This window comes from Nicotiana tabacum, chromosome 12 (genome assembly GCF_000715075.1).
Source record: "Nicotiana tabacum cultivar K326 chromosome 12, ASM71507v2, whole genome shotgun sequence".
NCBI lineage: Eukaryota > Viridiplantae > Streptophyta > Magnoliopsida > Solanales > Solanaceae > Nicotiana > Nicotiana tabacum.
In genome coordinates this window covers 25,223,122-25,237,395 of record NC_134091.1, presented here as the reverse complement: position 1 = coordinate 25,237,395, position 14,274 = coordinate 25,223,122, and the positions used below count along the sequence as shown (strand labels likewise).

At 39.3% G+C, this 14,274-nt stretch overlaps 1 protein-coding gene across 1 annotated transcript; it reads left to right on the top strand.

Moving 5' to 3' along the window:
• The first annotated feature begins 1,245 nt into the window (after positions 1 to 1,245).
• LOC107832591 (uncharacterized) lies at positions 1,246 to 4,527 on the top strand. Its single transcript, XM_016660450.2, has 5 exons — positions 1,246 to 1,522; positions 2,119 to 2,314; positions 2,422 to 2,508; positions 3,850 to 4,040; positions 4,268 to 4,527. Exons 1-4 carry the CDS (start codon positions 1,308 to 1,310, stop codon positions 3,997 to 3,999), a joined length of 648 nt encoding a protein of 215 aa, XP_016515936.1. The 5' UTR covers positions 1,246 to 1,307; the 3' UTR covers positions 4,000 to 4,040; positions 4,268 to 4,527.
• The last annotated feature ends 9,747 nt before the right edge of the window (positions 4,528 to 14,274 follow it).

The following is a 14,274-nucleotide window of genomic DNA, read 5'->3' as shown; positions in this document are numbered from 1 at the left end:
TCCACGCTTAGCTTGGTGGAAGTTCGTCTCATTCACTTCAGGGAATGAACAAGAACCAGTAGGTCGACTTTCATGATTTTTCATTAATAGTCCATTATGTTGCTCGGCTACAAAAAGATGTGAGATAAATTCAGAATACTTTTTGAATCTCATTTCTCGATATTGCTGCTGCAGGAGCATATTCGAGGCATGAAAAGTGGTGAAAGTTTTCTCCAACATATCATGATCAGTAATATTATCACCACATAATTTCAATTGGGAAATAATTCTGAACATAGCAGAATTATACTCACTGATAGATTTAAAATCTTGTAGCCTTAGATGAGTCCAATCATAACGTGCCTGTGGAAGAACGACCATCTTCAGGTGGTCATATCTATCTTTCAAATTATTCCACAGTATGACTGGATCTTTAATAGTGAGATATTCCATTTTCAGGCCTTCATCAAGGTGATGGCGTAGGAATATCATTGCTTTGGCACGGTCTTGGTTTGATGCCTGATTTTTATCCTTGATGGTGTCTGCCAGACCCATCGCATCAAAATGAATTTCAGCATCAAGCACCCAAGACATGTAGCTTTTGCCCGATATATCCAGGGCTACAAACTCAAGTTTAGAAAGATTTGACATTATTCAGAAAAAGAAAGTTTGTACCTCTCTTACTTTCAAAGTATTTGCTCGATATGGAAGAGTTTCGTGCTGATACCGTGTTATAAAATAAAGGTTGTAAAGTAAAGACAAGTATAGAGAGAAACTTATATATTATTCAAACTTCAAATTTATGTACATAATGAACTGAAATTTCCTCTGTTTATAGAAGAAAGCAAGCTGTTGTATAAGCTGCTACTATACTAGATATAGATAATCTTCTACTCGGGGTAATGTTTATCCATAACGGAGTACCGAAAGGATAAGCTCATTATACCAGATATAGATAATCTTCTACCAATGATAATATTTGTCCATAACGGAATAACAAAAGGATAAGCTCATTATATTAGATATAGATAATCTTCTATCAGAGGTAATGTTTATCCATAATGGAGTACCGAAAGGATAAACTCATTGTATCATATATAGATAATCTTCTATCGGATAAGTTTATAAAATAGTATAAGTTTAAATTCATTGTACCATATATAGATAATCTTCTTTAGAAAACTTATTTCCAATAGATTATTAAATAGATTTTTCAGCAAGCTTATCTTCAACGGATTAATAAAGATATAATATATTTATAAGATACTAACATTTATAGGAAATGGCGCAATTGTTCCTCTTTGAGCTCCGAACTGTAATCGCCGGCGATGGACTTCAAATGCTCCGATTTGGCCCAGTGGAAGGAGGCACTATCTTCTTACGGGGCCCGTATTGAGTCACTCAACAAGCCCAAACTCGTCTCTCTCGATGATTTCTACCGGAATGAACTTCCCGGCTTTCTTCGGCAACGAAACCCTAGTTACATCACAACTCCCGAACTCACCAAGCTCATGCAATGGAAGCTTACTAGAGGCAAATGGAGGTTCTTACTTCTCTCTTCGTCTCGCCTATGGCAAAATATATGTACTCCCTCAGTATCAATTTCTGTTACACACTTTCCTTTTCATTCTGCCTCAGAAAGAATGACATATTTTTATATTTAAAAATAATTTAATTTTATCGAAAATATCTATAGCTTGTTTTAGATTTTAAAATTGTTTTTGATTTCTTATGCCACATAAAAGGGGAAGGAGGAAGTATTTACCTTTGATAATTGCTATGGTAATGGACTCAACTATAGGAATGAACTTGACATGAGTGTGCGTAAGTAATCGGTACTGTTTGTTTTATTTCTTTTGGCTAATTTAAGTGTATTTGAAGAATATAATTACATTTATGTTATCTGATACGGTACCTAAGGCTATGAAAAAGTCGGTGTAACACACAATGGAGAATCCAGGATTTGAACATTATGGGTTCGTGTTCGGGATTTTACCACAGTTAATTTAATTTACTGAGATCTACTATTTGTACTTATTTGATGAATTTTCTAATCCGAGCCAAAGCTACTGGGCTCGGATGAACCCATTAGTTATACATCAGATCCGCCACTGGTAACGTATGATAATTGTTATGCAGGCCTAGGCTGTTGGATTTTGTATCATCACTGGACGATGCTGTTGTGAGATCTGCTTCAGAGAAGGCATTTCAGTATCTACCTGATATCTCAAAAGCTATTTCAGAACTCACTGTCTTGAAAGGCATTGGTCCAGCCACGGCCTCCGCAGTTCTGGCTGCTTTGGCACCGGATATTGCACCTTTTATGTCGGATGAAGTAATTTTGTCATTCTTGCGGTTGAAAACTCTATTTGATTCTCTGCGATTTGATGATTGAAGTGTAGTTAGATGATTGATTTATGTGAAAAATGCTGTTGTTCTTAGGCAATGGTGGCTGCAATTGGCAACTCGAAAGACTATACTCTGAAACAGTATCTAGTTTTAGTGGACAAACTGCAGGCAAAATCCAAGGTTAGCTAGACTTCTTCTCTATGTTTTAATTATAATGATGCTTTCATCTGTGTGTGGTTAGTCTGTTGTTTGAGAATGATATCATCAAATTGCTCAAACTTTAAAGTACTTTTTTTTGTTGTTGTGTGGAATACATGACAAAGGGCTTAGATATCGATGTAACGTAGCACATAGATTACAACCAGTAGAATTCAACCAAATAGGCAGATATCTAGTTGTCATCTAAATGCAAGCTTGATTGCGACCAGAGAACGATATTGTTGTAATGGTGCCATTATCAAGTAGGAAATCTATTGAAATCTTCTGATTTATTCCACCTGAAAGCTTGGTTGAAGAAAGATCCTTTGTCTTCCTAGTTTCAAAAAATTCGTTTGATTAGCTAGGGCGAATATGCATGGACACCAGCCTATCATTGTCCTGGTTTACAATTGTACATCATAAGATATGTGGTTTTCTTCCTTTACATGCTATGTGGATATCAGCATTCAGTTTGTGATGATTCCTAAAGTTACATTCAAGGCCACATCTATGAGGAAAGAACAAACAATCATGCCGTGTCAGGCTTTGTTTTCTGCAAGTTACATTCAAGGCCACACTGTTAGGAAAGAACAAATAATCATGCCCCGTGTCAGACGTTTTCTGCATGTCATGTTCAGATGAAGCAGGAATTCTGTTTCTGTTCTTTTACTAGGATATCAGAGAATGCTAATTGTGCCCGTATCTCCGAGAAGTTTTCTTCATGCCTCTTGTAGTCGTGCCTCAAATGTCCTCTTTGGATGAAGATAATAAATTTTTGTGAAGAAAGGCACTACTGATGCAAGTGGGAGAGAGCGATTGTTGTGAAATATACAGTTGATCTCGATGTAGACAAAGAATGATGTTTAGGCCATTTTCATGACAAAATTTGCGGCAAAGGACCTGATGAGATGGTGAATCAAGAAAGCGATATTTATGTGATGACCCCAACATACATTTACGGTTTTCGGGAGTTAACTTGATTGCATATGCTGCTGATTGATTCCTGGAAGTTTAAATGTCTAATGATCTTTTGAAGTTAAAAAAAGTAAGACAAAAACCTGACCTCACGGATACCCTGAATACTTAAGCCGTTAATCTTATGAAGGATTGAGAGTTTGTATCTTCTGAGAGGAAGTGTCTAAGACTGAATGTGGGCCCTTTTACTCAATGTTAAGTGATTTTCCCTGAACCAAAACAGAACCTTTATCGTATTTGTAATTCTTTTGAGCTTTCTTTTTTCTAAACCCTTGGTGCGTTGTATATTGTTTCCTTTGAAGCGTAGGATCTATCTCATTATGTGTTCCTTTGGCAATTGCTTAATAGGAGTTATCTGCAAAAGGAGACAGTTTTACTCCATCAGACGTTGAAAGGGCACTGTGGAGTTCTGCTGTGGGTGCCAAGTTGGGCGGCTTGTCACAAGAGCCTAAGGAGGCAAGCTTGAAGAGGCAGTCCAAGAGGAAGCGAGTACGGTGACCTGGTGATGCTGGTTGAGTTCAGTAGGTTTTAATCAATCAGTAAGTTTAAAGTTGTTCTTGTTTGTAAGGTTTCTAAACTGCATGTATATATTGCTAATGTTAACCCTCAAAAGCACTTGTTTCTTGTGTTTTATGCACACAATCAAAGTCTATAGCACTGCTATCTATCCTAACATCTTTGAAGCATTTTGTATAATTTGTGTGTGTAACGATAGAGAGGATGATGAAAATCTATTCATCCCTAAAATCTTAAATCTTTCTTGAAGGTGCAAAAAGTAGAAGCAGATTACGACATCATCGGAAAACAAGAAATCAAACTTGATGTTAGACAATTTCAAAACCAAGTGGCGTTTGCTTCAAAATTTTGAAGAGAGATTTGTATCCAATCAAGGAAGAAAAGTTTTCCGTTTCTGTAAAAAGTGAAATGATTTTTTCGCTTTCTTGGTAGTTGATTAGAAAAACAGTTTTTGTATTTTGCAAAATGATTTCTTCAAAAATTTCAAGGTGGCACACTGGCATTGGGCAACAAGCGCTTGTGTAGAATGTTACGAAACCCAAATATCTTTCATGCCATAGGCATTATTTTTCGTAAACAGTGGACTTAATCATCACTGAGGTGGTGCTGGTTTGTCTGTAAGGAACTAGTATATAGAAAGGTCCAGAACCCATTTGTGGTTTTTTTGGACAAGTGTTATGAAAATATGTTTTTAAAAAAAAGAGTGACATTTTTATATATAGCGCTCTTTTAGAGAGCGCTATGCTTTAACGGAGTTTTGGCCGTTAAAGCATAATGCTCTTTTAAACATCGCTATATATGTATAACGCAACATAAAGAGCGCTATACCTGTTTTGTGGGCCCACCAATAAGTCTCCTGCGTTTAACTGACATAACAATAATTCAAATGGATATAATGCTCTTTAAAAGAGTGCTATACCTAAAAAAATTCAGTCCACCGAGCTAGGCATTGCCTTATTTAAAGGCGTTAGGATTTTACAAAAATTCATTCAAAAATATTCCTAACTCTCGTTCAAATTTTTCTTCTTGTTAAATTCTCAAGCATTTTTTCATAATGTCTGAAGAGCGAAAAATAATGGGGGGTGGGAGGGGGAAGGGAAGGGGGGAGGTTGTGGTGGTTGTGGTAGCGAATAACTCTGTGAGTTATAGTTTATCTCCACAGTGTCATGTTAAGTTGCCACTTACAATGGAGTACGATAGATTGGTATCGTTATGTAATAAAATGAGTGTGAGGAAACGTTCGGTGAACCTTAAAGTAACCGGAAGATATCCGTATTCCGTCACTCCGCAAGAGGTTGCTTGTTACGCTGAGTTTAACATCGATGATGATGAAACTTTGAGGGATTTTTTGAGGACTCCGGATGAATACCGAGAATTTCTTGTAATAAAAATGTTGGAAATGTACGTCAAGGTCGAAGACGTTCGCAATAATGAGGTTGCGCATAGTATGGATAACCCTCGGTCATCGGGAGGTTATTCTGGAGCAGTTTTTGCCGGACAGGTTCCGGATGAAAGAGTTTGCCCTGATTTAAACTTATCACCACAGGCGAATGAGGAGCGAGAAAATAATTTCTCTCTTACTTTACATAATCTACAAGACGAGTGGTAAACTTCAATTTTCCTTAGTGTTATGATGTATATTTTTGTTGTATTGAATTTGTATTAACACTCATATATTCCACAGGGGGTACCGGCCAGATATGACTTTTACAAGTTATGAACCCACGCCCAGTTGGAATATGCATAGTTCTGGTGTGTTGGATCATGGTGGTCCATCCGGGAATCATCACCAACAGGATAATGTCCATTAAGGAATGTCAACATGTTACGACTTGTAAGTGAAGTGATACAGCTATATGGAAAGGATTTATTAATTTCAGTAGCTTATTATTTTGTTGTTTGTGCAGTGAAAATGAGCAAGTTGAATCACTTATCCTCACTCAATTGCCCGAAGACGACATATTAAATCGGGATCTGGCAGATGCACAGAGTGAGGAAGAGAGCAATGATTATGACAACAATGCCGATGATTTCAGAGACGACACACCCTTCCCTCGTGAGGATGGTGACGAGGAGGAAGAGAATGAAGGACCTGATTCGACGAGGGAGTATGCTCCACCCCCGTTAGACCAAGAGTGTACGAGTCCCAAGTGCAGTTTCATTCAAGGAAGATTTCCTACCTTGATAACTTGCCAAGTATGTCGGATGTGGATGCTCTCACAAGAAATTTTGATGAAATTCGGACAGCAATGTGGGACGATTCTAGACCAACGGTGCTGGCAAAGAGCATGTTTTTTCCTGATAAAGTGCGCCTAAGCAGGGCGGCAAAAATGTACAGCGTAAAAGAGTGTCGTGAGATGATGGTATGGGAGTCAAGTCCGGATGTATACAAGGTTATTTGTCGTAGATGGTTTACGGGTTTTCATTGGATGCTGCGTGTGAGCAAGAAGAACACAGGTCTGTGAAAAGTGGGTAAATATATTCCCACCCACAGATGTGAAATGGACACATTCAATGGGAATCACTACAACTTGGATATTGACTTGATTTCTCTTGTCCTTATTCCACACCTTGAAGCGTCCATAAGGTATAAAATCAAAGAGTGCATTACATCAGTCCACCAGGAATATGGTCATACCATTACCAAAAAAGGTATTTCTCGGGCGCAAACGTACGTTTGAAATTGTTTATGGTAACTGGGATAAGTCATTTGCAGCTCTACCCAAGTACATGGCCGCACTGCAACACTTTAACCCCGGGATGGTTGTTGAATGGTAGCTTGAGCGTAGTCCGAAAAAACCAGAATATATATTCAATTATGTGTTCTGGGCATTTAAACCAGCAATTGATGGTTTTCCGCATTGCCGGCCGGTAATATCCATAGACGACACTCATGTCTATGGAAAGTATGATATCAAGCTGTTGATAGCCGTTGCAGTAGATGCGAATGGACAAATATTTCCTCCAACTTTTGCTATTTGTGCCAATAAAAGCCAAGAGACGTGGACGTTGTTTTTGAACCATTTGAAAGAGCACGTTGTCAAACAGCGTTCCGGCATTTATCTAATATCTGATCGGCATGGTGGTATCTTAAGTTCTGTAGAGAACTTGCCTGCATGGCAAGAACCTTATGCCTACCACGGTTACTGTGTGAGGCACTTTAAGGCCAATTTCCAGAAGGCACATCCCAACAAGGATCTGCATGATTTGATGTGGATGGCAGCAACAGACCACCAAGAGAATAAATTTCGGAGGCACATGGAATCTATCAGGCAGGAAGACGAGAGAGCCTATCATTGGTTGATGCGACATGAGCTTCGCAAGTGGACTTTGCATACGGATGGTGGAAGAAGATGGGGAATTCTGACTACAAACGTGTCAGAGTCTTTCAACGGATTATTGAAGTCGGCAAGAGGATTGCCTGTCACTGCCATGGTGCGGATGTCGTTCAAGCAGATGGCAGAGAGGTTTATTGAAAGGGCTGCAACTGCAACGTCATTGATGAAAAGGGGTGTTGAATTTATGCCACTGCCGATGAAGAGATTTGAGAAATGCAGGCGGCGAGCACATTGGCATTCATTTTTGCAATATGATCACGACAGAAATATTTTTGAAATTCGCACCGCTATCCATCAAAATCGGGGGAATAATGTACATACCACAAATGAATCTAGACGGTTATGCTCTTGTGGGAAATGGTTCATCTACCACATGCCGTGCTCACATGCCATCAGATGCTTTCAACATGCAGGTTTAGGGCCAACCAACTATGTTGATAAACAATATAGTGTTGCTGCTTACTTAAACACCTATAGTGGGCAGTTGCAGCCAGTGGGTGCTGAGCATTATTGGCCGCCGGAACCATTTAAAATGGTGTGTAACAAGGACTATTTGCGTCGAATACAAGTGCAGAAGAGAACGTGTATACGGAACCAAATGGATGTTAGCGATACCGTTTATGCGCGCAAATGTGGTATATGCTCGCAAGCAGGATACGACCGTCGAAAATGTCCTTCGGCTGGTTTGGGTGGCGGTGGTAATCAAGCTCGTGGTGGGTGTTCTTCTAATGTGCCCAACTATCAATGAGTTTATGTTGTAATAAGTAGATGTTTTGTTTATGTTGCAAGATGTATCAAATAAAATTATGTTTCCATTGTTGTTAAATCTTATTGATATTTAACATTTTTCAGTTGAGTAAATTAATGCATTCTCCCTCCCGTTCATGTAATCAAAAATAGTATTGGATTAAAAAACGGAAAAATATGTGAATATATTTGATAAATATAGTTCAAAAATAGTTGAGTTAAAGGTAGATTTCTGATAAATATGTGAATACACATAGCGCGGTTAAATACTACGTTATGTGAATATATATAGCACGGTTAAGTACTACGTTACGTGAATATATATATATATATATATATATATCGTGGTTAAATACTATGTTATGTGTATTGTCTTGTCGAACTGAAAACTACGTTATGTGTATTGTCTTGTCGAGCTGAAAAGGTGCCCGTCTGAGAAAAAGCTGTTTTGTATCCGTATTCATCTTTAACACGCAGAGCATAACGCGGTTACATACTATATTATGTGAATATATATAGCGCGGTTAAATACTATATTATGTGTGTTGCCTTACCTATAAATAACAGGCGCATTCTAGTTATTTTCTACGCTTAACAATAACCAATAGCAAATCTTTCCATAAAAGTAAGGTTTTTTTAACGTTTTAACAAATGTCTGAACGTCTTTATGTACCAAGGTGCCAGTGCGGCAAAAAATATTTGATGAATGACTGTTGGGATGATGGTGAAGTTGGACGCCGCTACTGGATGTGTGTGGACAAGTTTTATAGGGTTCCCGATGAACCTTTTTGCAATTTTGTGGTATGGATTGATGAACCCTGTAAGCAGGAATGCTACAAACGATCTTTGCAGTATCTTCATGATTTGATCTTAAAACAGTGTGAATATGAAAAAGAATATAAACGAGAAATTGCGAAGTTGAAGGAGAAACTGAAAGAGGCAGAATTAGAAAAAAATAAGATGGAAGAAAAATTTAAGTGGTTGGAGCAGAGAATAATGGGCGACAGTAACTAAACAATGACATGTATGTGTTGAGTGTACTACTTTATCTTTATGTTTCCTGTGTCATGTATTTTCATTAGTTGTACTGAATTTAAATTATGTTAAGTTGTATGTTTTGTGTTTGTATTATAGTATTAAAATAAAGACATAATGCGCATATTATGTAAACATAAAAAATTGTTGTTATTATTTACATAAAATAATATTTACATAAAATACAAAAAAAAAAATCAATGTGTCCCACAACGTGCGTGCTTCAATGCAGCCGTTGGCCTAAGGCGCATCCCATCCCGCCCGGCTACGCTATCAGGATCATCCTCATTACGGTGCCTCTTTATAGCAGGATGCGCTGCAGCATGATTATTAGTGGTGCTGGCAGGATTGATAGAAGAAGCCGTCGGTCCAGTAGAAACCTACAGAAAAATAAGTCAGCTCAGTATAAGAAAGTATATATTAAGTCACAACAATTTAAATTGTCTTACCATGGTCTCGTCGGGCTCCTGAATATAATCATCCGTCGCAGCCATGTCAGCATCGCACAAATGGGCCTCCGTGACGGATGGGGATAAAGCCTTAATAAGAAAATCAATAAAGTTATGGAAAATAAATGAGAAAAGAAAAAAAAATTTAAATTTAATACTAATAAAAACATACTTGCGCCTGTGATGATGAGCCATAACTCAGCCAGCGCCCACTATCCAAATCTCGGGTCGGCCGATCCTCAGCAGCGGTCGATGACCCTGGGAAGTATGCTTCCCAATCCTCTCCGGTAAGGTCCGTGCCCGTGATCAATAACAGACCTGACGGGGTCACCTACGAAATCCCTGGAGTGAGCTGCATCCCAAGGCTGTATGACGACATGCTGGTGAGATTCTCGTCCGGCTCATGTAGGTCACCCGGCAGATCAACACCAACATCATCAACAGGAGCCTCAACGCCTCCTTCCTGGGGACCACCTCCTCGCTGCCCACCACGACCCCGTGCGGCAGCCCTGCCTTGTGGGGCACCCCTACCTTGCTGGTACTGCTCTGGCGCCACATAAGCAGGGTCATGTCCCAAGCGCTGATCCTCTCGAGCTCGCTGCAGTTTCCGAGCAGCCACCTCTGTAACCTGCCGGCCGTAATCGTGCAAAGCGGCCGCTCCCTCGCCGGCATACTGCTGCATCTGGAGTCCCATCTGGTAGACTATATGTAGGCCAATAGCCTGCATAATGTATAAAATATAAATTATAGAACACTAAGTTATAGTTATATAATTAATAATAACAGAAAACATACCAGGGCCTCGTGCCGCCCGGCGTATGGAACATACCGACTGCCAGCTTGATGAATGGGATTCCCGATAAAAAGTCGGGTAACGCGGCGGTACCAAGGCATATAGAGCTGAATAGTCTCCGTCTGGATCTGTGAAAGGGGGGCAGAATTAGGTCAGCTCGGCCGTCCCAAGTATGGACCTGCACGTCTAGACATGCTACATATGCGTCGTCCACCCTGGAACGATCATCCCACTAATAATGTGTGGCCTCCCATGTAGGCCCCATCGGTATATACTGCGGACGACCAAACTGGTGAAGTACTCGCTCCGTGGCATGATGCTCCACAATATCGAGCACATGAGCGGGACGGAAGTGCTCCAAATCAGTCAGCCGGCTGAGCAATAATCGGGCAGGCCACCTATCAAGTCGTCGATGTATGACGTCCAGATGAACTATCAAATAACAACAGAAAACGTGAGTATGCGCAACACATGTGAAGCTATACCAAGTAAGTTTAGGTACACATCTACCTGTGCGCCCTCCAGCATATCCAACACATCCCTACAAAGGGGGAGATTATGCCGAGCCTCGTAATCTCGTACATATCCACGCCGAAGAACCCACCTCCTAGCTAGAGGGAGAAACGGAGGTGGTACATCCGGAGGTAATGGTGGTAGAGGTGGCTGCAACTGCGGGAACCGCTCCCAGGCCCAAACCTAACATACAAAGTTAACATAAAGTTTAAGAAAATTTTTGACTAGATAGAATTGGAAGGAATGAACAGAGTATTCGAATATGTTGTAACCTGTAGAAGCGGCAAAAATCCACAAACGTCATGCTTGGTGCCCATGCTCGCCCGCACAGATGCCTGTACAAGTAGGCGAGAACAGCAGCACCCCAGCTGTACTGGGGTAAATCATCTAGCAGCTGAAAATGATGAAGAAATCGCAAGTTGACTAGGTTCCCCGAAGTATTCGGGAATAAGAAGACCCCCCCAAACAGAAGGAGCAACAACAACCTCGTATACCGGTGAATATGCAGATCATCCGTCTCCCTGGTGATATCGGGGTGCAATATCTTCAAATGCTGTCGAATAGCTGTCAAACTCATACGACTGGCCCCTGAGTGTGCAGTCTCATCCTGTGGCCTGAAACTAGTGAGCTACTGCAGCATGTCCAAATACTGCCCACGCGTCATCTCTCTCATGGCCCGAGGCAGTGCAATGGGCAGTCCATCAACATGCATCCCATATAAAACCTTCACGTCCTGCAGCGTGATGGTGGCCTCGCCAATGGGCAGGTGGAAAGTGTGCGTCTCCGGTCGCCACCGCTCTATCAGGGCCGTGATCAAAGACCAGTCGAGCTGCAGCCGTCCGATCTCCAAAATCCTGTAGAAGCCCGTATCCCACAGGCGCTGGACTACACGGGGATGGAGATCTCTGTCCTTCATAAAATCTCATATGTCCTCCACTCTCCTGGCGCGGAGAGTCTGGGCCAGTAACTCTCCCTCCCATACGTAGGCGGACCTATGATCGCCCTGTAACACTAATATCTCATCGGAGACAGATCCGGGTTGCATAGGCGGCACGTCCATGTCATCTGCTATAAATTAAACAACATTAATTGTATGTTTGATCTGTAAATTAAATAATTATTTTTTATAATTATATAATATTTAATTGGACCAAGCTATTTAATTGGTCCGGGATCCAGGCTCGATATTTGATGCCCAATAGGACCAAGCTATCCTGAGTTCTTATGTATGTCAATTTTATTATTTTCATAATTTTGTATGTTTGTTTTGTAACTTAAATAATTAATTTTTATCATATTTAATTGGACAGAGTATATACATATGGGTTTCGGGCTCGATATTTGAGGCCTAGTAGCACCAAGCTATCCTGAATTCTTGTGTGTGTCAATTTTAATATTTTTATAATTTTGTATCTTTTATTTTGTAAATTAAATAATTAATTTTTATCATATTTAATTGGATAGAGTATATACCTATGGGTTCCAGGCTCGATATTTGAGGCCCAGTAACACCAAGCTATCCTGAATTCTTTTGTATGTCAATTTTAATATTTTTATAATTTTGTATGTTTGTTTTGTAAATTAAATAATTAATTTTTATCATATTTAATTGGATAAAGTTTTTGTTTGATCTATCAGTATAAAAGATACTTAAACTACAAGGATTCTACGCTAAAAAAGCTCTACATTTTACTACGCTAAAAGGACACTTGTCTTTAAGAAAATAAATAATCTAAACTAGATAAAAACAACAGATACATTTTAATCACAAAACAAACACAAAATACTAATATCTTAGTCGTGATAAAAATAACATACTAGTTTAATCGCAAAAAAAATACAAAACAACATGGAAACACATTCAAAACAACTAATATGCATTATTATACGAGTTTCGACATAAACTAAATCGGAATACCTCGATTTATGTTTTTCGGAAAGTCGATGAATTGAAAATTTGAGCCCGAAACGAGGAAACCACAGCAATAGAAGGCTTGGCTAGGATGTGGGACCTACAATCTTATCTTTTTGTGTGACGGGTGGGGTCCACTACAGTTTTTTTAGAAGGAAATTTGGGGGGGGGGGGGGGGGGGTTAAGAATTTTTAATTTGGGGGAGGGGGCGTCTGGTTTGAGTGTGGGGAAGAAGGAGGGAGACCGTTTATTTATCTATGTATAACGCGGTATATAACTGCGCTATACATATATAGCGCAGTTATATACCGCGCTATGCATAGCTGTCTTATCAGCCCTATATAGCGACTTGGTAGCGTAATATATATATATATATATATATATATATATATATATATATATATATATATATATTAAGAGCGCTATACTTTAACGGTCAAAACTCCGTTAAAGCATAACGCTATATATAAAAATGTCATTTATTTTTTTTAAACATATATTTTAGTCACATTTGTCCAAAAGAACTACAAATGGGTTCTCAATCACCACCTCATGATGTGATGCTGATTGCCTGTCTGAGACAGTATATTGAACTGGTTACAAGGGTGTGCTCGGTGCATGTCAGTGACTCAGTTAGTAATACATTAGTGGTGCACATAAGTTAAAAAATTCCTGGCGATTTATTGAATTTAAATATTCCAATGTCAAAATTCTAATTCTATCCGAAGTGATTATTTTATGCTTCGCTTGAACTAAAAGGGAGGTAATGGATGTCTTTATTGCTCGGTTTGGTTGGCATATTCTAAAGGTAAGAGAGAGAAAAAAAGGACCAAAGCGATTCAGATAGTGTATCATGTGATGGCTGGTAAGCGTGGAGGACTCATTGTCTTCCTAAAGCACTTCTGCCCAAACTTTCTTTTTTTATTGAATTATTGAATATAGAAAGGAAAGTAGTATTTCATTTTTAAAACTCTTAGAGCCGTTGAACAACGGCACTAGTTTGCTAATACTATGAATGTTAAAGTTGTAACGAGTTTTTGGCAATAAATAAATAAATAAAATCATGTTACATGTTATGCATTCTTTTGTTTTTCATTATTAACCATTTCTTATTCCAAGTCTATCGATTAATCCAGATTTGCGCTGGACAGGTAAATCTCCTTTCTCGGAGTTTAAATGCAACACCTCAGATTTAGGTGAACCTAACCAGCCTATTGCCCCTAGCCAATTGAGTGTTTTATCTCGGGCAATCGACATTATACGCTCTACTAAAATAGATATCACGAAAAATCAGTGTTTTCTTGGTTGGCCTTTCACCTCAATATAAGTCCTATTTGGGACTAAAGCTGGCTGAGTGCCCACTTGCCCAGGATTCTCTATGCTCCGTTTCAAAATTGCGGTACACATATTATGATGCATTCATTAGCTTCATACATTCATTAGTGCTTATAATTTATTTGCCTTTTTCTC

Bases quoted from the DNA above. Each gene is read 5' to 3' on its own strand.
- LOC107832591 (XM_016660450.2), top strand. From the start codon at position 1,308: ATGGACTTCAAATGCTCCGATTTGGCCCAGTGGAAGGAGGCACTATCT. The intron at 2,315-2,421 runs GTAATTTTGTCA...TGTTGTTCTTAG, and splicing joins CACCTTTTATGTCGGATGAA to GCAATGGTGGCTGCAATTGG. The intron at 2,509-3,849 runs GTTAGCTAGACT...ATTGCTTAATAG, and splicing joins AACTGCAGGCAAAATCCAAG to GAGTTATCTGCAAAAGGAGA.